The sequence below is a fragment of the Setaria viridis genome, chromosome 9 (assembly GCF_005286985.2).
Source record: "Setaria viridis chromosome 9, Setaria_viridis_v4.0, whole genome shotgun sequence".
NCBI classification, from domain to species: domain Eukaryota; kingdom Viridiplantae; phylum Streptophyta; class Magnoliopsida; order Poales; family Poaceae; genus Setaria; species Setaria viridis.
Window position 1 is genome coordinate 42,903,511 of NC_048271.2, and position 26,208 is coordinate 42,929,718.

The window sequence follows — 26,208 nt, forward strand, 5'->3', positions numbered from 1 at the left end:
GCTGCAGAGTCAACTGTACTAGGCGATATGATACGCGCGGGCATTTTTTTTTTCTAATTCATTTTGGCAACTCACAAATATCCCAAATCGGCACCCGGGCCTTATGAAATCGCTGCTCGATCGGTCGATCCCACACCACGTGCTCGCGCAGTCCGCACGAACATCCAGTTGGTCCTGGCGGAGGAACAGAACAGAATCCCGAGTCCTGGGCAACTTCCAGCGGAGAGGGGAATCCCATCTTCTCCGCCTGGCCTGCAACTGGAATGGGAAGCGAATTCACAGACTTGACAGATGGCAGGTGTACTGGTGCCCGCCGCCGCACCAACCGCGCGGGCGCGGCGCAGCCTTTCCGGGAGCAGTTGTTGGCGCCAGTGGGGATCGGATGGAGAACGCAACGCGCCACAGCTACAAGAAGGCGGCCGCGGCCGGGACACCAAAAACTGAGGTCACACCACCACACCAACCCCCCGACTCCGCGCGCGTATCCATCCCATCCATCTTCCATCCCCCACGGTTTTAGTTGCTGCCCCGAGTCTCCCTCGCCTCTACGATCGGCGGCGGCGGCAGCATGGCCCGCGAGGCCCACTTCGGCGGGGACGACGCGGCGGCGGCCAAGGACAAGAACGCCGAAGCTGACGCCGGCGCAGCGTCGGCGGCCACGGCCGCGCCGGGCGGTGGGCACAAGAAGCTGTCCCTGGTGCCGCTCATCTTCCTCATCTTCTTCGAGGTGGCGGGTGGCCCCTACGGCGCGGAGCCCGCGGTGCAGTCGGCGGGCCCGCTCTACGCGCTGCTGGGCTTCCTCATCTTCCCCTTCATCTGGGCCATCCCGGAGGCGCTCGTCACCGCCGAGCTCTCCACCGCCATGCCGGGCAACGGGGGGTTCGTCCTCTGGGCCGACCGCGCCTTCGGCCCCTTCTCGGGCTCCCTCATGGGCACCTGGAAGTACGTGTCCGGGGCCATCAACGGCGCCGCCTTCCCGGCCCTCTGCGCCGACTACCTCGCCCGCGTCGTGCCCGCCGTCTCCGGAGGCGGGGCCCGGACCGCCACCATCGTCGCCTTCAACGTCGCGCTCACGGTGGTCAACTACACGGGGCTCACCGTCGTGGGGTGGACCGCCGTCGGGCTGGGCGTCGCGTCGCTCTCGCCGTTCCTGCTCATGTCCGGCGTCGCGCTGCCCAAGATCCGGCCCCGGCGGTGGGCCGGCGTGGCGCCCGAGAAGGACTGGAAGCTCTTCTTCAACACGCTCTTCTGGAACCTCAACTACTGGGACAGCGTCAGCACCATGGCCGGCGAGGTGGAGCGCCCCGGGAAGACGCTGCCCAAGGCGCTCGTCTCCGCCGTCACCATGACATCGCTCGGGTACCTGCTGCCGCTCATGGCCGCCACGGGCGCCATCGACGTCGCGCCGGAGGACTGGGGGAACGGATTCTTCGCGGACGCCGCAGGTGCGTGGGTTATTCGATCTAACCAACACAAGTCCGTTTTTTACAACTAGCACTTGCAGCCGCCATCGGCCGAATCCTGTTCGCGCGTGGCCTGCAAACGACGCGCCGCCATCCTGATCGCGTCGTTGCATTGCCCAATTGCCGGGCATCCCAGCGATACAACAATATCTTTGATTCTTTCTCTATCTACTCCTTGAGCTTGATGTGTTGGTCTAGTTGCCATGACACGTCACGTGATTAGTCGGCATTGGCGGGCAGAGAGAGTCAAATGATACTGCTGTCATCGTGCACGCCGTGTACTTATTTATAGAGCCCCGCCGTGGGATGCTTTGGAAGGGCGCGGCTTCGTGCTCCAGCGGTAACTGCCAGGTCGATGGTGTGCCGGCTCAAGGAAGAAGGCGGCCTCAGCGTCGTCGACATTGAAGTGCAGAACACCTGCCTCCTCCTCAAGACGATGGATAAGCTCCACCAGGGCGACGACAACCCCTGGGTCAATTGGGTCCGGTTCCGGTACACGCCAAAACGCGCGACGCGCCCCACGTCTTGTTGGCAGACGTCCAGCGCCTCCTGCCCGTCTACTGAGGGATCACCACCGTTGTCCTTAGCAGTGGCGAGACGACCTCCTTCTGGCACGACAACTAGACCTCGCTTGGCTCCCTCGCCCGAGCGCTGCCGGTCCTATTCTCCAATTGCCTCGCGCCCAACATGCACCTGCAGCCTCGCCTTGCCAATGCGTGCGTGCCTCTGCCGTGGCTGGCGAGGAGCTTGCGGGCCTCGCCGCCCGGCTGAGCGGCCTACGCCTTGGCGCCGCCCCGGATGCCCATCGCCTCGCCTGGGGGAGCGAGGACTGGGTGCGTTCCGGCGCCATTTACTTCATGCTGAAGTGGACGGGGTGCACGGTGCCGCACTCCAACATCAATTGGGGAAACTTTGCCCCATCAAGGTTCGGATCTTCTTTTGGATCTTCCGGCAGGGGAACACGCGTACGCGTGACTTTCTCCACCGCCACGATGCCATGGGCAGCTCCACCTGCCCCTTCTGCACCGCCACTAAGGATGCCGCCCACCTCTTCTTCAATTGCCCCCGCATTGCTCGCTTATGGCGAGCGGCGTGCCCCCACGCCTCTGTCACCTATCTTGCCGGGGCACTCCAAATGCTGCCACTCCCGCTAGGAGCGCTCCTCCACACCGGCACACTCCTGCTCTTGTGGGTGATTTGAAAAGGCCGCAACAGGATGATCTTTGACTCCGTCGACCAGCCCGTCGCCGCCATCGCCCAAGCTGCCAAGGAGCACATCAACCTTTGGCTTGCGCCCCCCGTCGCCTCGACACCCTTCCACTTGAGTCCTGGTGCTTTGACCTCTGTGTAATATAACACCTACACTCCCTGCATTCCCCGTTGCTCCTTAAAAAAAAGTTTAGTATTAATTTATCATCTCGGAGGAATATCTTGAGCTGGAAGGGGTCCGCACTTCTGATTGCCTGCTAGGCATGGGAGATGGGACCACGATATAGTATATCTTTCAGAGTTTCAGGCTAAAATTGGCAATGGGGCACGGGGCACCTACCTGGAGAATTTCGGGTTTGGGAGTTTCTTCTTCTCGATGAGCGTTTGGGAGTGTCTGCTTGAATTTAAGCACAGTTTGAAATTAGCTAAAAACCTTGCATAGAATCTGGGCATTGTGAAAGTTTTTGCACAAGTAGCGCAACCGACTATGACTGAAGCTCCATGGCTAGATATAACTTGCAAGCTGCCTAGGCGTAAATTACAATTTAGCAGTCCAAACAGGCATCCTATATCCACCATGTACAGTTTCATCTTTCAGTCAGTCACTGACTCAATTTTACTACGATTTACCTGCAATGATTGCTGCAAAACTCACTCACTGGCTGCAATGTATACCAAAATGCAGGCATGATCGCGGGCAGGTGGCTCAAGTACTGGATCGAGGTGGGCGCGGTGCTGTCCTCCATCGGCCTCTACTCGGCGACGCTGAGCAGCGCGGCGTTCCAGCTGCTGGGCATGGCGGACCTTGGCCTCCTCCCGTCCGCCTTCGCGACGCGCGCCCCGGTCTTCAACACGCCCTGGGTCAGCATCGTGACCACCAGCGCCATCACCCTGGGCATGTCCTTCTTCAGCTTCAACAACATCGTGGCCGCCGCAAACTTCCTCTACAGCCTCGGCATGCTCCTTGAGTTCGCCGCCTTCATCTGGCTCCGCATCAAGCGGCCGGACCTGTCCCGGCCGTACCGCGTGCCGGCCCGCCTCCCCGGCGCCGTGGCGCTGTGCCTCGTGCCGTCGGCGTTCCTCGTCTTCGTCATGGCCATCGCCGGCTGGAAGGTGTACGCCATCAGCGCCGCGTTCACGGCCGCCGGGGTCGGGGTGTACTACCTCATGCGGTTCTGCAAGGAACGGGGGTGCCTCAGGTTCAGCGACGGCGGCGACGAGGGGGCGGCGGCGGCGTACCACCAGCGCCAGGGCAGCAGGAACGGTGATGTCTGACGACATCATCAATCGTACTGACATCTACACCCTTTTCTTTTTTGGTGCCTGCAGCTCGATCCGGCGTTGCTGCGATGTGTAATGATTGTACTGGGGTCGTGCTCGTGCAAAAATGCATAGGAATTTCCGGATCTGTAGCAAGGTCTTTTCAGTGTTTGGCTGGCTGGCATTGCTGACGGGATGAGTGTTTCTTGCTCGAGTGGTTTTCCTCGTTGCTGCAGAAAGTGTAAAGGCACTTCAAGTGTCTGTGACTCCAGAGATGGACAGATAGTAGGACGATTGGGCCGCCGTGCTTGACGCAACACAGCAACAGGGCAGGTCACGCATCAGCATGCCGAAGGCGTGGCGGATGGCATGTCGTGGTGGAGATGCTTGCTGATCATAGCGCAGTTGGGAGTACTGGACGCCACCATTTGCCCTGTCCCTCGTGAGGCAACAACATTCTCAAATGAGCAGGATAGTTATAGTTCCGGTAAATCTCGACACTTGGGAGGCAGAAAAATCTTGCTCAGCTACAAAAATTATTACATTAGTGAACACTAGTTTTTGCCATTAAATCAAAGAAAAAAATGAGTTTAGCCTCCCTAACAAGCTACTCCGTCCGTTCCAATTGTTTTAACTTTTCCAGATGCATATAAATTTTGTTATGTATATAGACTTAATATATTAATATATATCTAGATGCATAGTAAAAATCATGTATCTAGAAAAGCCAAAACGATATACAATTTTGATATTTTTTGTTACACTTTGCTCCCTTTGGCTTCGCCCGCTATTCGACTCTCAGTGCTTGTTTTATGCCGGTGTTTGTTTTGATGGTTGTGTTGCTACGGCATCCACTACATGGGTATTGGGTAGTTTTTTTATATATATTTGCTTTTCCTTTCGGTGTTGTTGGCTACCTTGAAAATAAATGCAAAATAGTATATCAACGTCTCCGTACCGCATCAAAAAATACAGCATGAAACAGCGGCGGAACTGACGGGGCGACGGGAACCATGACCTCCCCAACAAAGAAAAAATTTTCTACAGCCCCTTGTCAATTGTCAGTCTATGGATCATATCAGCACTCAGCAGGTCAAGACCGCACGGGCCGAGCCTAATTGGCATTCTGGCAACTGTTTGCCCAGTACCCAACAACGTACGAACGTACACAGGTGGTTCGGCACCTATTCACGTACCGAATCACGCGACGTTTCATTTCAATCTCGTGACGCGCCGACACCACCAAAACCTCGCCTGATGCCCGATCACTCGCCGCCTGTGGTCTGCGGATAGCTGGAATCTTGCACTGCCATTGCGCCATCGACGACGGGGAAGCTGGTGGCCGCAGCGGCGTGGCCTGCAATGGAGGGTAACATCACGGGGGCGACCCCATGCTCCTTCTGATGTTCCTCCTCCAACCCAAACCAATATAAGTATAACCCGTCAATTATTTTCAATTTTATTCCTTATCTCATAACATCATAGGATTTTTTTTGATAGAATTAGGCCAAAGCCTTGTAGTGCGCATTTTCTGCAATGAAATTGGTTAAGACTAGGTTACGAAACAAAATGGAAGATGGATTTTTAAGAGATTGCTTGTTACTCTATATCGAGAAAGATTACAATGAAAGTCACGACAGATTCGATTATTGATCATATTTCAATAGTGAAAAGTCGTGCAGTCAAATTGAAATGAATAAGGTATATTGATCACTTTTGCAAACTATTCGCTTTTGTATATTGCCGTTGCATAATTAACTACTACAGTCATGACTAGCTGTTGTATGCTTGTTGAATCGGCGAATGTTTGTCTGCCCCTTTTAATTTTCCGCCACTGCATGAAAATGTATTTCATAATGGACCCAATAATACTAATATAATATCATAATGTTGTTATTCTTTTTCTATAAGCTTAGTCAAATTAAAGATAGGTTTACTTAGGACAAAAAACTAGAAATGCTTACATTTTGTACTAGAAATTATTGAATTTTGGGATGATGGTCCTGATGGAGTAGATGAGAACGCTATTCCATTAGGTTGAGGTTAGATGGGAATTGGAGAAGTGGTTGCAAGAAGCATAACGTTGGTGAGGTAAACCACAAATTGTTGATGATGCCGGGCGATATGGTTCGCTAACAACTTGATATTATTACCACCGGTAAACAAGAACACATTTTTAATAACTATAGGGCTCAAAATGAGGTATTTTATATTATTGTATAATTGCATTAACCTCTCCCTACTGTATGTGAAACAGTTTTGGATGGTACGGAGCTACAAGTCGCCCTGGGCCCTTCACTAGTCCACCTTGTTCAGCACAAGTAAAAGTGTAAAAAACATCTGCAGAGGGAACCAGGCCTACACAGTCGTACTACCGATTTGCCAAAGATGATAACGCAGGGAATCCAAGCCAGCGACAAGGGCTCGCCAGTTCACCCCAACGCGTCTCCCGCCAATCCTCAAAACCTCGCCGTCGACGCAACCAACCTCCCAACCACCGCCGTAGCCGGCGGCGGCGCCGGCCAAGAAAGAGGCCGCAACAAGCTGACCCTGTTCCCCCTCATCTTCCTCATCTTCTTCGAGGTCGCCGGCGGGCCATATGGCGCCGAGCCGGCCGTGCAAGCCGGCGGCCCCCTCTTCGCCCTCCTCGGGTTCCTGGTGTTCCCCTTCGTCTGGGCCGTCCCCGAGTCCCTGGTCACCGCCGAGCTGTCGACGGCGATGCCGGGCAACGGCGGCTACGTCCAGTGGGTAGACCGCGCGTTCGGCCCGTTCGCCGCCTCCCTGATGGGGACGTGGAAGTACATCTGCGCCGCCGTCGGCGCCGCCGCCTTCCCGGCGCTCTGCTCCGACTACCTCTCGCGGGCGGTCCCCGCCGTGTCAGGCGGCGGCGCCCGCGTGGCGACCATCGTCACGTTCAACGTCGCCCTGACGCTCCTGAACTGCACGGGGCTGAGCGTCGTCGGCTGGACGGCCGTGGCGCTGGGGCTCGCTGCGCTGTCGCCGTTCCTGTTGATGGTCGCCGTCGCGCTGCCGAAGATCCGGCCACGGCGGTGGGGCACGACCGCACGCGTGAAGGACTGGAAGCTCCTGCTGAACACGCTGTTCTGGAACCTGAACGGCTGGGACAGCGTGAGCACGATGGCCGGCGAGGTGGAGCGGCCCGGGAGGACGTTCCCCGCGGCGCTGGTCTCGGCCGTGTGCATCGGGTCGCTCGGGTACCTGCTGCCGCTCATGGCGGCCACTGGCGCCGTCGATGCGCCGCCGGAGGCCTGGGGAGACGGCTACTTCGCCGACGCGGCAGGTAACTTTGTCTCTTGCACGGCCAGTGGCCAGAACACTCCACGGCACATGTTATTGTAGAATTTTCTCATTGCCTTGTCGGATTGCTAGCGTGCGTCACGTCAGGATCAGATTCATGGACTCCTACGGCTTGGGTCAAAAGACCAATTGAGACAAGAGACAACAGACAAGTAGCTACAGGGACAACTTGGCAAACTTGCCCGGCCGGCTCCCAAATTCCATGGACGACAGTGAACGATGACCGTGACATGTTACAGAATTATTGGTGATGTTCTTTGGTCCCGTGCATATGCAGGTGTGATCGCCGGCAAGTGGCTCAAGTACTGGATCGAGGCCGGCGCGGCGGCCTCCTCAGTGGGCCTCTACTCCGCGACGCTGAGCAGCGCGGCGTACCTCCTGGTGGGCATGGCCGACCTCGGTCACCTCCCGTCCGTCTTCGCCGCGCGCGCCTCGGGCCTCGGCACCCCCTGGGCCAGCATCGCCGCCACGGGGGCCGTCGCGCTCGGCATGTCCTTCGCGAGCTTCGACAGCATCGTCGCGGTCACCAACTTCCTGTACGGCCTCGGGATGCTCCTCGAGCTCGCCGCCTTCCTCTGGCTCCGCGCCAGGCGGCCGGGCATGCCGCGGCCCTACCGCGTGCCGGCGGGCACGGCGGGCGCCGCGGCGATGTGCGGCGTGCCGGCGGCGTTCCTGGCGGCCGTCATGGCCGTCGCCGGGTGGAAGGTGTGCGCCGCCAGCGCGGGGTTCACGGCCGCCGCCGTGGCGGTGTACTACGGCATGGCGTTCTGCAGGGCCCGGGGGTGCGTCGAGTTTGGCCGTGCAGAGGGAGGAGGTGGAGAGTCGGGAGGCACAGGCTGTGAGAGTCGGAAGGAAGGCCAACCCGGTGATGTCTGAGGTTGAAATGAAGAAGGTCGTGTCCTCGTACGTGAGGAAGCGATATGAACATGTGTGCCGTGTGCGAAAGGGGACGAAAATTTGTTGCTACTAGACGATATGAACATGTGTGCTAATGTTTTTAAAAACTATTATATTTGAAAATCATTTAGAAATTAAAATCCTAACTAATAATCAAAATTATTTATCTACTACTCTCTCGTTTTTTTCAATATTTCAATATGATACTTAGATAGATGTGTACTTATCTTTGTCGAGTTGTGATTGATTTTTAATTAGTAACTACTCTATACACTTTTTCATCAGAATTCACACTTTTTTCATTTTATATCGCACCTCCATATATTGTATTTAGCATAAAAATAAATATCTTTCATCACTACCTTGCATACATGTATAAACGGTCTACATGGTGACATTCATCATGCCTATATACCTTAACTTAGCATTTCTATATTAACAATGACATAAATAAATATGTAATTTAGAATCATATATATTAGTTTACTTTTGGATATTTCTGTATGATGTACATGAAGATAATTACATCAAGATTTAGGTGTTCACGTTAGATTAATTAATGATGACATACGTGGGTAACTTAGATACAAATTTAGAATAACATTTTTAAGTTATACTTATGCATGAGTAAATTTGATGAAGATTATGTGTTACTTTTAGATTATTTTTTTTGATAATGGTAGAGCTTGATTATTTAGATATATATTTAGGGTTTATTTTAGAATATTTTCATAATTATAGTGATGGGTAACTTTTAGAAAATATAATAGATCAATAACTATGATTATTAAAGTTTACATGATTGATGTCTGATGTTTCTAATTTTTATGAAAATTTGTAAGATTTATCTTTTTTTCTAGCGTGTCACGTGAGAACTAATGCAGAGTCTTTAATAGAAAAGAAACGAGGCCACATTGCTACAAAACTATTACCTTAAGCAACTTTTCATTTATTAAATATTCAAACACAATACTTACGTAGATATATACTTATTATCTTCATCCGATTGATATATTTTAGTTAGTAATTACTCTATAACGTTTTCATCCGCATTTATAATCCTAAATTTTCACTTTGTATCGTAGATATGCGCTTGAATTTGTTTAATGAACCCTAAGTTTGAGCTACAATTTTAACATAAAAATTTATATTTGTATCACTTCCTCTATATCTTTATAAATGGTGACACACATCATACTTATATACCTTAATTATTATATCATATACCAATAGTGTAAGAAATAGACGATTTAGAATCATATATTGCTGTATATTTTTAATTATGATGATTTGGATGCAAATGTAGGGTTACCTCATGTTATTTTTAATAATAGCATATGTGGATAATATAGATACAAATTTAAGGGGTTATTTTAAGTTATTTTTTAAGTATTAGTGGTGGGCAATTTAGTTTCAAATTTAGGGTGTTATTTTAAATATTATTTATAATGGCATAAGTGGGTAATTTGATGAATATTAGGGGTTACTTTAGTTTATTTTGTGTGATGGCAGAGGTGGGTAATTTAGATATAGATTTATGGTTTACTCTAGGTTATTTTCATAATAGCATAGGTGGGTAATTTTTTTTACAAAATATAATAGATCTAATAGCTACGATGATTTGAGTCTACCGATTGATGGCAGAACTTCTAGAATTTCTTTTTTTTTCTAGAGGGTCATGGCTCACCTAGAGGCTTCAGAAGAAGCAGTAAGATTTGCAAGAGCAACGTATTGGTGTTTTTCTGTATGTTTTTTTAGCACAGTGCGTACGTTTTTTTAGTTTTTTTTTTTGTTATAGTCATGGACCGTGTGCGCATTTCGCTCTGGACGACGACACGAGTACAGGACACTCGCTCGATCTCTCTCAACATTGAAAAATTCAGCCCGCTTTCGGGTTTCGTGGCCCGTGAAACTTAGCTGCGTCTTCGTCATCCTCATGGGCTCCAACATCGGGTCGGTCAGGCTGTAGTTAGTTTCTGGGCCGACACAAGAATAGCAGCGGCCCGAGCAGCAACCAGGATCCAGTGCAGTAGCCGAAGGCACGGCACGTCAAGTAGTGGCACGGCTCCAGCCAGAATGCCAGATGCAGGGACAGAAACGGATGCACTGTCCTGTCATTGTTCATGCAATGTAGCATGTAGCAAGATCGTGTGCAGTGATAACTTGTACTAGCAGTTACCACTCTACCAGATGCCCTTCCCCGAGCAGAGAGGCAGCCGTAGCAGGAGAATCAAAGGGTTGAAGTGCGCGTGTGCCGTGCCGCACCGCAGGCGATGCGGTGAAAATAATGTATACTTTCCCGAAATACATTTACGAGAGGAAAATATGGAGGAATAGATAGTGCAATCATCTATGTGTATACACAAAATTTGAGATTAAAGCCGAATTTATACAATGATAAATAAAAAGAAAAAAACCAACCAACATATAAATCATTGCGGGGCACATTTTTTTAAAGAAAAATCTGCTTGCATGTTCTTTTCTTTTTCAATCTTATTTAAATTATGCATGACAAAGATGATTCTACGATGCGAACTGGTTGTAGCTCAGCTGGTGGAACCTACCAACCAGGGTTCGAATCCTGGTGCTCCAATTTTTCTGGATTTATTTCAGGATTTAACTGATGCTATTCTTCTCTAGGGGTAGAGTTGCATGTATTTGTAGGGATTAGTATGCGTGCGTGTATGTGAGCATCCGCGTTTGTACTGTGTGATTCGGAAAAAAGAAAAAAAAGATGATTCTACAATGTAACTACTCGTATTTTTACTGCTATTTTTTTTATAATGCTTGTATATTTTATACGCGGGACGAGAGCACAGGATATTCCGGCTCCACCGGCGTTGTTGCAGTGCCGGCCGGCTGCCTGACGTCGGCGAGCAGGGGCGCGCCACGCAGCACGTCTCCACCATCGACCTCGACCATCATGATTGCCATGTTGTGGGATACTACTGGATTAATGGGGTGGTGACGGGCGATGGGTAGCGCGGCACTAGCAAGTACTAAATAGCGTTCAACGGTATGGTATTGGATTAGTTCTGTTATAGCGGATCGTGGATAGCGGTACTATACCAGACGCTAAGTCTGATGAGCACATCACCTGCTTGGATACAATCATATTGGCAACTTTTGTGAATGATTCACAAGTGAAATAATTCTTTATCATAATTGTATTTGATATATTTGATGAATTGATGCTGCACCATGATGTGTGTTCATTATCATTTTTAGAAATACATACATGGATAAAAAAAGTGCTAAACATACATGCAAGATATGGAGGACCAAAGAAGTTGATTGGGGGCCAAGTTCAAGTATTCCCAATGTCCTCCACCAGGTCACCACGTCACTTTTAGCCTAAGGAAAGAAACAGATCAAATCCAACACGTTTTGGGCCTGGATTTAGACTACAACACTGCACCAACTTGCGACGGCCGCCACGACTTCATCTGGACTCTGTTTTGGACGTTCAAGTACTTCGTAGAATCCTTATGGAGTCTATTTTCATATGATGGATCTAGACTCATATCCATATCTATTCTAAGACGGCCGCAATAATCAAATTACTACCGAGAGGTTTTTCTGTTCAAGGTGCTGCGTCGCCTTATTTTGACCCAATGGACCATGTATCCAGTTGGGTTTATTAGGGACGCATTCTAGGGTTGGAGCACGGCCCCAACACCCTGGTGGTCATCCTCCCACGTTCATATACCCCTTAGCCGCCACCAGGAACAGTTGGGTTGTGTTTTGTTGAAAGTTTAGCCATTGCGGAATTGAAATAGCGAAATTAAAAAAATAGTCACAAATTTAAAGCATATATGAATATTAACATCAAGTTTACTTTAAAAAAAAGTTCAAGTTTTTAAGTTAAACATTTCATGTTAAGAATCACAAATAACTAGATATAATATGATATATGGATATATATTAACATTAAATTCTCGTATCGATGAATAAAAAAATCATTTGTCATCCCATAATTCTTCACCATTACCTAAATAATTATTTTAAAAATTACTATTATCATTTGATCCATATTCATATATTACTTGAACCATAAATGTAGCGAATAGCGTGCAGTAGCGGATAATAGCGGCTGCTAAGTCCAAACATGCTATCTTCGATCCGCTACCTTATAGCGGTAGCAGTACCCTACCGCTACCGCTATAGGAGACGCTATTGCGGCCGCTACGAATGCTATTTAGTACCGCACTGCTACTTCCCAAAGACACGAGCAACACGTGACCGTCATTAGCGACAGCTTCTTTTTGTGAATTTTTGCCAATCGTCGAAGGAGTCTGGATGGAGAATCCAACATCTAAATGAACAAATCAGTTATATGATGACTTCTAACTAGCTGGTAGGAGCTCATCTTTCTCACTCTTCCTTCTCTCTTTTCTTCATCCTCTCCTTCGTCCGTAAAGGGACGGACCTAGAAGAATTTTTCAATGAGGGCACACCTTAAAAATCAACTAAATTGATAAATATTAATATGGTGAAAAATCGCTAACTACTCTGCATAAAATTTTCGCGTGAGGGATTGTGCCCTCACTCACTCTTAGATAGGTCCGCGCCCGCCCCTGCATCTGTGGCTAAAACTGTAGGAGAGGCTTAAGAAGAAGCTCCAATCCATTGCGTCCAAAGCTATAGATGGGGCTTGAGCCCCGACCACCCCGCTGCTAGATCCACCTCTGATGATTGTCCGGCTTGTTTTCAATACTTCAACTATGAGACATTATTGCTACGTACTCTTCCTTCACTTGGATGGTGTACGTGTCGCAGCGTCAGTGTTGTGATAATCCCTTCTTTGCAGGCTTTAGCAGTGAGGAGGGAAAGCACGATTTTTTCGTAATAGTGTGAACTAATAACGTAATAAAAGGAGACGAAAACGATAGATGGGGCTTCATACGGACGGCGGCCAAACTAGGAAGTCGTAGGCTTATTACAACGTGGTATTATTGCTACTCACTACTACAAATATCACTATCACCGTCAGCCTGGTAAACCGGCGGTGATATAGCGATTCTACAGCAAATGGAGCTGTGGGACATCAGAACTGACGGTGAAAGTACCATCACCGCCGGTTCGTAATACGAGTCCTATCACCGCCAACTCGTATAACAAGCCGACGGTGATAGTTGGACCCGGACCCGAAATTTTCATTCACTTCAATTTTGAGAACACCTCGCGTCCGGCCCCACACTATCCCCCGCCCGTGGCCCCCCTCTCGATCTCTTCCTCACTCTCTCCGCCTCCCCCGACCCCCTCTCTTCCTCCTCCTCCCACCCGCCGCACCCCTCTCTCTCTCAACCCTCCCTCTCACCGGACCCCTCTCCTCGGCCGGATCTCCACCCTCCCTGGCCAGATCTCCACCCTCTCTGCCTGGATCTCCCCCTCCTCTAGCGCGGCGGTGTCTCCCTCTAGCTATGGCCGGCAGAAGATGCGGGGTTGCTGCCCCTCCCCTCCCCCTCCGCTCGCCCCTCACTAGCGGTGAGGAGTGGCGGTGAGGCAAAGTGTGGAGGCACCGTTGGACCTCGCGACGGCCGGAGGCGGCGGCGCAGGTGGAGGAGCAGTGGCGAGGGCCAGGCGCGACGGCCTTCCCTATCTCAAGTGCTGTCCTCCTCCTCCTCCTCCCCCCCTCCCTCCCTCCCTCTCCTGCCTAGGCCGAGGCGCAACGGCAGGGAGGTCGGGCATGGCTGGCGGGATTTTTTAATAGGTATGAACAGGCGGTGATGCCTATTACCATCACTGTCGAAGTTCACGTGACGATACTAAAACCGGTGGTGACGGAGGTTTGGAGGCCTGTGGTGATGTGCACCTTTGTAGTAGTGACTCTTCGGTGTGTCAGTGTTGCAATAATCCCATCTTTGTAGACTTTAGGGTGACAGTGAAGGAAAAGAACTAACGATTTTCGTAAAAGCGTTAACTAACGATGAAAACGATGGATAGGGTTTCGCACGGACGGCCAAACCAGGAAGTCGTAGATACCGACGTATATCCATTCGTACAAATATTGCTCGAATCCATGGATCGGAATGGAAGGCTACAAACTTGATTTCGATAGCCTGTCTTGTCAACTACCTTAGCCTCTGTCTGTCTCTCTTGTAAATTTACTTTTCCTCTCCTCAGAGTGTCCAAATTCTTTGGACCGGAGTGCCTTCTTTCGCTATCCGCGTTAAAGATTTCGTGCAGTGCCATAGCAGTTTCAAGCTTTGCTTTCAGTCTCGTAGATTGATCTGACACCACCCTATTGACTTTTCTTTCTATCCGTCCGGTAAATCAGTGATGGATGGAGATCCATAAGCCTTCAAAAAACATTGATCAGCACAAGCTTGATCTGCCACCACCTATTAACTTCTTTTTTAATTTTTATCCCTCCCGTACGTAAGGGCGACTCCAATGTATATGGACCGGTTGATTTAAAAAAATATCCGTCGCGCCGTCCCCTGCGCGCCGCCGTCGCCCACCCCCGGCCTGGATCGGCTTTCTTCCTACCAGAATCAGCCTTCCTCCACCTGAATCGACTTCTCCCTCGACCAAATCCAGATCGAAGCAAGTGGTTCCTCTTTCCTCCTGGAGCTCTCCTCCCTCTGCCCTACAAGATCTGGTGATGTCGGCCTGCCATGAGCCGAGTCAAGCTCCTCATCGGTGAATCGAAAGGTCAACCATTTGTATCAAGCTGTCTCGGGCTCTAGCTCCCCTTTGGCCTACACTCCCTTCGCGGATTTGGTGGCGCCGGTGGCCCTCCCTAAGCTCGTGGTGGCCGGCTATTCCGGAGCCATGCCCTCCCTCCCTGAGCTTGTGGTGGCCGGCCATTCCTTCAGCGATGCTCGCACTCCATCATCGTCTTTGTGGTGCGCATGTCTTCGTCGAGCTCTAGTTGGCGGCAGGAGAGGCAACGGCATCTACATGAGAGGTAGGCTAGGATAGCGGAGAGAGAGAAATTACCGTGTTTTATTCCATTCAACGGTCCGTAAGCTTACAGCTAGCTCTAGCTACGGAGTACCATGAGGTCTACTCCCTCCGTCCCAAGAATATAGCTACATTTAGAGAATTTAGAACAGATTAAGGAATTATATAAAATGTCTAATTTGCCCTTGGACCTCAACACCGCCTCAACAGCACCTGTCGTCCCGCTGACCACGCGCATGTACCTTTCTACGTCTGCCATAGGCTAATCGTCATTGCTGCCGGATTGTGTTGGCGCGCTCGCTAAATACCCAGGCAATCAACACCAAAAATTTTACCTCCACGATTTTCATTAGCGCCAATAACTTCTGGAAGGCACTCAGCTGACAGCCCACAGCACTAAAAAAATCAAATGATTACGGCACCAAGATCATTAGCGCCTTTTTTTTACCGCTAGGACATCCTGCGCACAAAAATGAACACTCAAGAGGTTATAAAACCCATCCAGGCATTCTGCGCATAGAGCTCCCCTACCTGCCCATCCTTTAGAACATGCTGTCCAGGATGAACAAGGTCACGCTACCCATCATTTTGATATGAACAAGCAAGCAGAAGATGAGGATTACCATAGTTATATTTGGGACAAATTTTGAATGATTAACGTTGTTATATTATGGAGAAGGAGGGAGTAGTTGCACAATATTTTTGATTGCCTGCAGATTAAATTATTGGTTATGGACCGCTTTTTGCCAACATTGTAGTCGCCCTAAGTGACGGATATCGACAGTACACTCTTCAAAACACACTGCTCAACAGCTTCTGCCACAATAAGCTTTTAACATGTAGTAAATGTAAATTATTATAAAAACTATTTTTTATTACGATCTACTAATTATATTATTCTTCAAAACGCCTTACTCATCAACAATATTGGCTCATGCTATCTAAGGACAACTCAGAGACATGCTGATAAGATAAAATGCTACTCCCTTCACCCCAAATTATAGGTTATTTTAGTTTTTATAGATTCATCGATATCATTATGTATCTAAATATAGGATATATCTAATAACATAACAAAACCTATGGATTTAAAAAAATTAATATAATTTGGAACTAAGAGAATATTTCACATGGTTTAAACAATCTATAAATTGGAACTGAGAGAATATTTCACATGGTTTTTAGAAGATAATAATTACAAACCGTAGCGTCGTACGGAATAGTTGGTTCGGTGCGAAGCAAAAAATAGAAAAACTATATGATTAATAAGTACACATTGCGTGTGTGTAGTGTAGCTAGGTCACTTGTAACTGCCCCTCCTCCAAGTAGGCACGGATCACCCGATTGGTGATTTTGTTTTTGTCTTTTAAACACTATCCTGAACTGCCCTTCTGGGAATGGTCATGACGTGAACGTACTTCGCTTCCCTCTGCCCACCTTCTCGGATTTCTGTTCACTTGATTCGCTAGCCAGCCAACGCCAAGTAGTTTAACACCTGCAAAGTTTACGGCCGACATCATTTGGATGTGCGTTAATGTTATCGTGATCTCTGCTCGATCATCACAAACGGGGCGGATCCAAAATGGAGCTGGACCCCGGGCTAAGTTGCTGAATCAGCACCAAAACAGTCTAATCTTGCCTCATAAACCTCCTTTTGTTAGGCTAAATACCACTCATGTTAAAGGGACTACATGGGCTCATCCCGGGCTGCAGCCCGGACAGCCCGGGCCCTAGATCCGCCCCTGATCACAAACAAATGGCCGGGAGGGCCTTATTTTTATAAGTTCATTTGCACTGCCGCACAAAACGTTTTTACGGGCGGGTAAAAAAAAAGTTTGCAGGTGGCTTTAGCATCCGCTCCTCCTTTTCGTAGCTAAAAATAACTATTTGCAAGAACGAGCGACGAGCTGTCCCTATAGATTCCTTTCCAACATCGGGCGAGGGGATTAGCCAACCCTAGAGACTGAATAAAAGGATAAAAAAAATTGCAGGCCCCGTCACTGCTCCGCTCCATGGTCCGCCTCGTGCCGCTCGCCATGCCCGTGAGCCTCGTGTCGCTCGGACGCGCCCGCGAGGCAGGGCTCCCCGCTCGCCAAGCACTAGGCCCCGCCCCATGCTGCGTTGGTCAGCCAACCGAGGCAGGGGCCCCGCCCGTCGCTAGCAGAGCAGCCGACGCCGCCTGAGACCGCGGGCATCGGTGGCAAGCCTCTCAGGGTCGCGTTGCCCACTTGTGGGAGAAGGGGGAAGTGGAAGGAGATAGAGAAGGGAAATGGACGGATGGGGAAGTGGAAGGAGATAGAGAAGGGAAATAGACGGATGGTCTGAGGTGAATAGGAGGAGAAGAAATAAGGTTGGCATGGATGGAAGTAGGGCCCATAATGTGAGTCTCTTTCAATTTTTTGCGTGAGGCATGCAAGCTCTGATCCTTTTCGTTTCTGCAGGATCGGGTTATTATTTTGTCCGCTCCTAGAAATGGATTTTCAGGAACGGGGTATGGTACGAGCTGTCCCTGAAAATCCATTTCCAGGGATGGATCGGAATCCACAGTGACCGATTTTATTGTAGGAGTAGGTAACCTCTCAGTCCACCTGTAAAAACAAAATAGGGCACACTTACGAATCCTGTGTGCAGTAGTGTTGTTTGCCTTTGCAATATATCATGTGCGTGCATCATAATACATATTGGTTGATAACTTAGGGTGTGTTTGGTTGCTTGTATCATTTGATTCATGTGTGGAATGGTTCAAAATAATAATAATCATTTTGTTTGATTGGGTGAATTGTACCGTACCATTCAGAATGAAGCCACCCACTTAATACATTATTCTACTAATAGGAGTGAACCATACGATACAAGCAAATTGGTTGAACCTCACCATTCAGAATCATCCATACATGCATCATGTGATGCTTGCAACCAAACACAACCTTAATTTCGGACCGTTCGGAAATATTGTGGACGATATATATTTGCGTATCTATACATGCATGTCTTACCCAAACTTGCTCAAAAAAAAAATGGTTGGCCAGAAGCTAGGGGACCGTATACGTTGCTCAAAATTTAATTTGGTCGGCTTACCTGAAATAATGCACTTCCCGTTGCTGGTACGCATACGGAGGCAAGATGGTACAAGATAGCGTGCCAAATTTCTTAGACTACGTTTTGACCGTACGAGTTGAAAAGTATGTAGTGCTCCCTTCTTTTAAGGCAAAATATCCGGTTCCTCAACTTTTATTTTATCAAACATATCCTTGTGTTGATATAGCTTCATATTAGCGTGAAACTAATGCAAAATGTTATTTTTGCCCTTAGCTCCTCCTTCCCCTTCTCAATTTCCATTATACATTAACAGTATTATACAAAATAAGTATGAGCATATATATGTGTGTTTACTAAGAAAGTACGAATACATGCTTCATGTGTACCGTACCACAAGTATATGAGCACATGCCAACTTTAGAGTATGTGTACATACACCAAGTTATGTATATCATGAAAGAATATGAGCACATACATTTTGCATATCAAAATTTAATCATATGAGCACATGCATGATTTTAAAAGAGTATGAGTACATACATTTTAGAAACTATATTTTATGTTAATTAAAAAAATATATTATTGTGTGTACGTATCAAGGGAGTATGAGCATATATACATGTTTAGCTTACATGAGCCAAGGGTAAAATGGACTTTTTCACATTAGTCTCCTCTAAGATATAGCACCACATCAGCACAAGAATGAGTTTGACTCGAAAATAAAAGTTAAGGGACTAAATTAACTTATCTGAAAGTTGACGGACGAATTAAAGTTTAGGAATCAAAGACCTATTTTACCTTTTTTTTTTATATGTGCGTAGCTCGTCCTGATCCACACAAACAAGGTCCTTGTCCTGATCTACATAAACAAGATCTTATTTGGATCATTTAGTACTAAAACTTAGTAACTAAGTTTAGCACTTCCACTTATTAGCGCTTTCGTTTGGAGATTAGTGAGTTAAAATTCATAAAATATCACTTTTGTATCTTATCTCCTCACCTCCTCCTTTCTCCTCTTCCTCTTTTGATCTTTTCACGAGCCATTAGCATCTCTCTCGTAGCTAATACATTTATATTTTTTTGAGGGTGATAAAGTTAATACTTCCGTTAGTACGTCTGTTTGGATGGACTAATGAAAAAGTGTTAAACTTTTTTATTTTTAGCCCTTCCAAATAGGGCCTGACGGATTGGATCGAATCCGAACTGCTGGCGTCACGAAGAGTCGGTGAAATAATCCGTCAGCCAACAAGCGAGATCCCGACGGCACACTAATTAACGTCCACACAGGCCGGACGATGACGAGAGAGGTGCTGCAAATTGCACAGCATGCGTCACGGAATTGAATTAGCAGCTAGCAATAGCATGCATGTATACAAGAGTACTGAATGCCCTAACACACTTTGTCAGTGTCGTCTTCTTCTCTGGGGATGTGGCGCTCTTCTCTTCAGTGTGTGAGCGTGCATGGCTACCGACGGTGCCAGCGCTAGAAAACTCTTGAGCGCCGGCGCATGCATGTAGCTGTGTGACATGTACTGTGTACGTGTTCATTGTTTGAGACAACGGTGGATCCCATTCCTTTTCTCTCTGGTCTCGTCGTCACTCATTGTATGCCGATCGAGCACAAGACATATTTGGCCCCAGAAGTAAAATATTTGTGCTCTTCTCCGCTGGCGTCTCCTGATCTGCTGCAGTATTAGCGTCCTTGCAGCAGTGATGCGTACGCTCTGTCAGTGCCAGGTAATGCATCACTGCCAATTAAGCTGGTATAGGGGATACGACATCGTGTCGACTAAACCTGGGACTAGCTGCGCCTACTGACTCCAACTGTTGGAGGAGGTCTCAGGCTCTCAGCTCTAGCTCGGTCGCTCGATGCGTGGGTAGGCGACAGAGTTGCAGTTGGCCTGCTCACGCACGCCGGCACATCCTCCCCGGCCGGCCCGTTCGTCATCACCAGCAACAACACGCCGGCAGTGCATAAACCAACACCGACCATGGACGTACGTGCGTCAGATATACTCTGATCAGATCGCAGCGAGGCCTCCTCAGTCCTCGCTGACATGGGGCCCGTTCGCTTCAACTTATAAGCCGGCTGAAAAGCTGAAACGGCTGATTTGTTGTGAGAGGAAAATACTGTTTGGTGGCTGATAAGTCGGCTAAATAAGCTGAAGCGAACAGGGCGATGGATGCTTGGACTGGACCGCCAGCTCGTCAAGCAGATGTATAGCGCACCAGTAAGAGGCGGCCTTTCCGATCCTGTAATGACGGATCCACCTCCGCCCCTGATAACAAATAATGGTAATGACGGAGACGATGATATGATCGTCCATCCTGTGATCCCTTTATATATACATGGGCAGTCGAGGTGCCGCGGAATAGTGCATCGACGACAAGTGGGGAATTAATGTAGACATGTAGTAGTGGTTGTTATTATACGATCCACCAGCTTCATCATTATCACCTACTCCATATAAGACATGCATCATGTAGCCCATGATTTAAATATATAAGTCCACCAATCCAAATTGCAAACCCGTGTTAATTCATGCATGTAGAGTAGGGCTGGACGTCGAGCCACGAACTCGCGAGCTGGCTCGGCTCAACTCAGCTCAGCTCGGTGGATTTTTTAAATGAACCGAGCATATATTTTTGCTCTTTTTGTTAAATAGCCAGCTCGCGAGCTGCTCTCGAGCCAACCGTGAGCAACCGAGCTAAGCAGGCTAAAGGTTGAACCTAGGGAGCCGAGGTGTCAAAGCTGAGCTGAGCCAGCCAAGTTGCTACATGTGTGGTGGATTTTAGAGTTTATAATTTTATAATTCCTATTACTATTTTTATACTTCATGTATGTTTCTTTTTTGACACAACACTTACCCCACATTTTCCTTCTAGGAGAAACGGAAATACAAGGTGTTTGTTACAGTCCCAAACTAGTTAGCGACATGGGACACGACGAGTTGTAGATTATTATCTCACCTGAGTCAAGCTACATATCTAGTTAGAGAGAAGCCCAAGGATCCCAGGCATGATTGTTTCATATATGTGCATCTGACTCGCGAGCCTAACAAGTTGGTTCAAGCTATTAAGGAGCCGAGCCGAGCTGGCTCGGCGTCCAGCCCTAATGCAGAGGGCAAAATCCTTTGAGATATAAGTGCTACAACTTTGTGGGTAAATCTGTGACTCATATAGCTAATCAAAATTATATATATACCTTCGCTCTTAGCATGCTCGTTTTCCAACATCACTATTAGAGAATCAACATTTAGTACATGATTCACAAGCGGTACTACAAATTCGGTACTAAATGTGTCACCCTTTACTGAAAGGCACAAAAACCACTAGGCTACAGTCCCGCTTACTGTAAGAAAGTAGGGTGAATCTTTAAGATGCGTTACAGGACAAAATTATGACTACAAACAATGTGTAGATGAAACTGTTAATTACATATACATGTACTCCTCCTTCTAAAGTATATATTGTTTTAACTTTGCTCTATATCAATTTTTCAACTTTAATTATGTTTATAAAAAATGCACCTTAAATTAGTTTTATTAAATCCCTTAAATATTTCTTGATAGTATACTTATTTGGTATTATAAAAATTAATTTATTTTTATACACAATTAAAGTTAAAATGGTCCGGTTTAGGATAAAATTAAAACAATATATATTTTGAAACAAGTGAATGTATGAAGTAGAGTTAAATATAAAGTAAATTGCATCCATCATACACCAACATGTATTGTTATATCACTTTAGTCCAACCAGTAGCAAAATGTGCAAATGGATATGCTGCATATACGGTCACATGTATGCCTTGTGGATCTATTTTGCCACCGTGGCACATGACGTGAACGGCTTATGAGCACTATCTATGTTCTCCCTTCTCTCATCTAAGTTTTAATTATACGCACAACCGTTGTAACCTGTGAATACTCCAGTATAGACTGATTATTAAAAATGCTTGCAGATTTAGTATGAGTATTTAACAGACGCCTCTCTCTTTGCGCGTTTGAGTTTTGTATTTAAAAACGGATGTACTAGCGCCCGGACGTCCGATAATTTTTTTTTGTCGGACGCTCCGTAGCAACATTGAATAATAACTATCGAAACGTTAAAAATCAACACTTGCAACACGAGGATTGGAACACCTTTACGTGCATGAAACATCTCGAACCGCTTCGTGCAACATTCACAACAGATACATTACAACAACAAAAAAAAGCATCTCTTACAGCATTGCAACAACGAAAGAATAAAAGACCGAAACAAAGAAAACAACTATAAGCAATATCATGAACAAGTTGGTGCAACACTCGATTGCTGGCAAGTCGGACTGTTGCAAAACAGATGAAACATCAAAAGCCATTGTTGCAACATTCCAAAATAACTACTGCAACACTAAGAGGTACCTATTGCAACATGGAGCCGTCAGTAGGCGCGAGCTTCTACTGCTCCGGTTCGCTACGACGTCGAGCATCACGCGGAGGAGACGGAGCCCGCTCAGATTCACGACGACCAGCCTGCCCGTCGTCGGCCGAAGGAGAGGGGACGCTGCCGGATCTGGGGAGGGCGCCACCGGTCGGGGTAGGGGAGAGTCAGGGGCTTGCTTGGATCTCGCCGGGGTTGGGGAGAGGGCAGGCTGGCCACCGCCAGCCCTGTACCCACGATGCCCACACCTACTAGCAGCCGCCGCCGGCCTCGCCAGCATGCCCTCTGCCCGTGCGCGCCACAGCGCTCGCCGGCAGCCTCGCCGCTGCGCCGCCGGTCACGTCGCGCGCCTGCATGTGCTGCTTGCCGCGTGGCTCAGAGAGATGGAGACGTGAGTGGTGCCTGGAGAAAGGATGAATGGATAAGGTTTGGAGTAAAATGATAAGCTATGGTTAAAAAATAAAGGGAGGGGTGTTATCGGTGGGAGGCTGGCTGACCCTCACGTGGCGCACGTCCTGTACAATATTTCGACGACGCGTCGGACGGCCAGGTAGTAGCATTACTGATTTAAAAATACTATTATGAGAAACTTTGGTCAACTAACTTTCGGTCGTGGTATATTTAAACCTCTTCGCAGTCGTATGGTAGAAAAAAACACAGCACTCACTAGCTCGCATCGTATTCTTGAAAAGTAAACAGCGATGTACAGTGACGTAGGATGGTGTAGTGCTTGTCATCAACTGCAAGTCTGCAACGGATGCACAGTGATATTCCCAAGTTAACCAGCAGGACCTTTAGGCCTTTACCTCGAGACTCGAGTTATATATGCAGCATGGCCACATGAACGAACGGCATTCTTGCTCCACTCTTAAGTCTCTAGGCTCCCACCATGAACCACCAAGAGATCCAACAAACCAAGCAACTGTCGCAACGCCAACAGCAACAAGAACTGCCGCCAGAAGATGGCGCCACCGTGCAAGATCACACGTCGCAAGACCAGCAACAACAGCGGGAGCAAGCCGGTGGCGCCGCCGGCCGCCACCACCGGAACAAGCTCACAGTCCTCCCGCTCGTCTTCCTCATCTACTTCGAGGTCGCCGGCGGGCCGTACGGAGCCGAGCGTGCGGTCAAGGCAGCGGGCCCGCTCTTCACGCTCTTGGGCTTCCTCGTCTTCCCCTTCGCGTGGGGCGTCCCGGAGTCCCTCGTCACCGCCGAGCTCTCCGCCGCGCTCCCGGGCAACGGCGGCTTCGTCCGGTGGGCCGACCGCGCCTTCGGCCCGCTCGCCGGCTCGCTGCTCGGCACGTGGAAGTACCTCAGCTGCGTCATCAACATCGCCGCGTACCCTGCCCTCGTCGCCGACTACCTCGGCCAGGCCATCCCCGCCATGGCCGGTCCAGGCAGGGCGCGCACGGGCACGGTGGTCGGCATGACGGTGCTCCTGTCCTTCGTCAACTACACCGGCCTGAGCATCGTCGGGTGGGGCGCCGTGGCGCTGGGCTTCGTGTCCCTGGTGCCGTTCGTGCTCATGACAGGGATCGCCGTGCCCAAGGTGAGGCCGCGGCGGTGGGCGGCGTCGGTGAAAGGGAGGAAGGACTGGCGGCTCTTCTTCAACACGCTGTTCTGGAACCTCAACTACTGGGACAGCGCGAGCACGATGGCCGGCGAGGTGGAGCGGCCGGAGCGGACGTTGCCGCGGGCGCTGGCCGTGGCCGTGGTGCTGATCGCCGCAAGCTACCTGCTGCCGCTCATGGCGGCGACCGGTGCCACGGACGCGCCGCCGGAGGCCTGGGCGAACGGCTACCTGGCCGATGCTGCAGGTACGTGTACCATGGCGCATGGCTGCGGTATGGATTGAAGGAACAGATAACGATAACATTATGAGTTATTGGGGGATAGACTCACCTTGCAAATTGGCATTCCAGAACGCAGCCAAATAGTTTGATCGAGACATTCCAGAGACCAAAATCCCCTGCGGAGATAAAATAGTAAACGGAGTTGATCTCTGCGTCGCAGGCATCATCGGAGGCTCGTGGCTCAAGTACTGGATCGAGGCCGGCGCGGTGCTGTCGTCGATCGGCATGTTCGAGGCCCAGCTGAGCAGCGGCGCGTACCAGCTGCTGGGCATGGCGGACCTTGGCCTCCTCCCGTCCGCCTTCGCCCGCCGTGCCGCCCTCTTCCGCACCCCGTGGGTCGCCATCGCCGCCTCCTCCGCCGTCACCCTCGGCGTCTCCTTCCTCGGGTTCGACGACGTCGTCGCCACCGCCAACTTCCTCTACAGCCTCGGCACGCTGCTGGAGTTCGCCGCCTTCCTCTGGCTCCGCGCGCGCCTACCGGAGCTCAAGCGCCCCTACCGCGTGCCGCTCCCGCTGCCCGCGCTCGCGGCGATGTGCGCCGTGCCGTCGGCGTTCCTGGTGTACGTGTGCGTGGTCGCCGGTTGGCGGGTGTTCTCGCTCGCCGGCGCCCTGACGGCGCTCGGCGTTGGCTTGCACGGTGCCATGATGCTGTGCAAGTCCAAGAAGTGGCTCAGGTTCCACACCGCCGCCGTTGCCGCCGATGAAGATCCCCAAGGAGATCCTGCTGCTGGGCACACAGTCTGAACTTTTTGGACCGTCACGCGCATGCATTTCTGATTTCAGAATTCAAGAACACGTAAAAAATCATCATATATGTTGAAACCAGGCGGTGCCCCAGCTTGAACGGCGGCTCTTGCCGCCGATGAAGATTGCCAAGGAGATCATGCTGCTGGGCACATAGTCTGAACTTTTTGGACCGTCACGCGCATGCATTTCTGATTTCAAAATTCAAGAACACGTAAAAAATCATCGTATATGTTGAAACTGGGCGGTGCCCCGGCTTGAACGGCATCGCTGCCGGCGAGGCGAGAACGCAGATACGCACACGAGAAAGTGGATATTTTGGTGTTGCCAACGTCACAGCGTTTTCTGTTTTTCTGTTCCTCTTTATTTGGAATACAGGACCGAGTCCCACACCACACCGCCCAGGTGCGCAACGTGCTATTTCCTTGCGACGCCACGCGACGTGCCAGCTAAGGCGCTGTGGCGCTGACCAAACACAGCACTTGGCCATGCCGTGAGCTACGCACGACTCCAGCCCACACACGACTCGTTCCTACCAGCACCACATGCAAGTACATATTTACAAAGATATGCAACGAATTTAAGCTAACAAATCACCCCCTAAATCCTTTGCACCGAGCCAACTCCGAGCTTGTTCTTCATCTCGACAAACTTGACGCGGCCAAGAGCTTTGGTCAGGACGTCTGCCAATTGCTCGGCAGTCTCCACATGATCAACCTCCCCGATGCCACGGTCAATGCACTCTCTGATGTAATGAAACTTCACATCAATATGCTTGCTCCTGTCATGATGAACCGGATTCTTGCTCAGAGCTATTGCTGACATGTTGTCGACTTTCAGTTTCACAATAGCTAGCTCTTTGGCTGTCAGTTCAGCAAGAAGATGACTAAGCCAAACACCCTGACATGTTGCACCCGTTGTTGCTATGTATTCTGCTTCACAGGATGAAAGAGCCACGATTCTTTGCTTCTGTGACATCCAAGTGATCAGACTTGTGCCCAGGAAAAATACCATGCCTGGAGTACTCTTCCTGTCATCAACATCTCCAGCAAAATCACTGTCACTGTAACCTATAAGATCAGTTACTTGTG

The 26,208-nt window shown here is 49.2% G+C and overlaps 3 protein-coding genes across 3 annotated transcripts; all 3 read left to right on the plus strand.

The window, feature by feature from the left end:
* Positions 1-423: 423 nt before the first annotated feature.
* On the plus strand, positions 424-4,123 carry LOC117836085 (probable polyamine transporter At3g13620). Its single transcript, XM_034715455.2, has 2 exons — positions 424-1,445; positions 3,358-4,123. The coding sequence occupies exons 1-2, from the start codon at positions 569-571 to the stop codon at positions 3,945-3,947; spliced, it is 1,467 nt and encodes a 488-aa protein (XP_034571346.1). The 5' UTR covers positions 424-568; the 3' UTR covers positions 3,948-4,123.
* A 1,958-nt stretch (positions 4,124-6,081) lies between these two features.
* LOC117836559 (probable polyamine transporter At3g13620) lies at positions 6,082-8,446 on the plus strand. The gene is made up of 2 exons (XM_034716013.2): positions 6,082-7,233; positions 7,528-8,446. The coding sequence occupies exons 1-2, from the start codon at positions 6,321-6,323 to the stop codon at positions 8,124-8,126; spliced, it is 1,512 nt and encodes a 503-aa protein (XP_034571904.1). The 5' UTR covers positions 6,082-6,320; the 3' UTR covers positions 8,127-8,446.
* A 14,861-nt stretch (positions 8,447-23,307) lies between these two features.
* Positions 23,308-25,482, plus strand: LOC117837217 (probable polyamine transporter At3g13620). Its single transcript, XM_034716804.2, has 2 exons — positions 23,308-24,337; positions 24,534-25,482. The coding sequence occupies exons 1-2, from the start codon at positions 23,410-23,412 to the stop codon at positions 25,115-25,117; spliced, it is 1,512 nt and encodes a 503-aa protein (XP_034572695.1). The 5' UTR covers positions 23,308-23,409; the 3' UTR covers positions 25,118-25,482.
* The last annotated feature ends 726 nt before the right edge of the window (positions 25,483-26,208 follow it).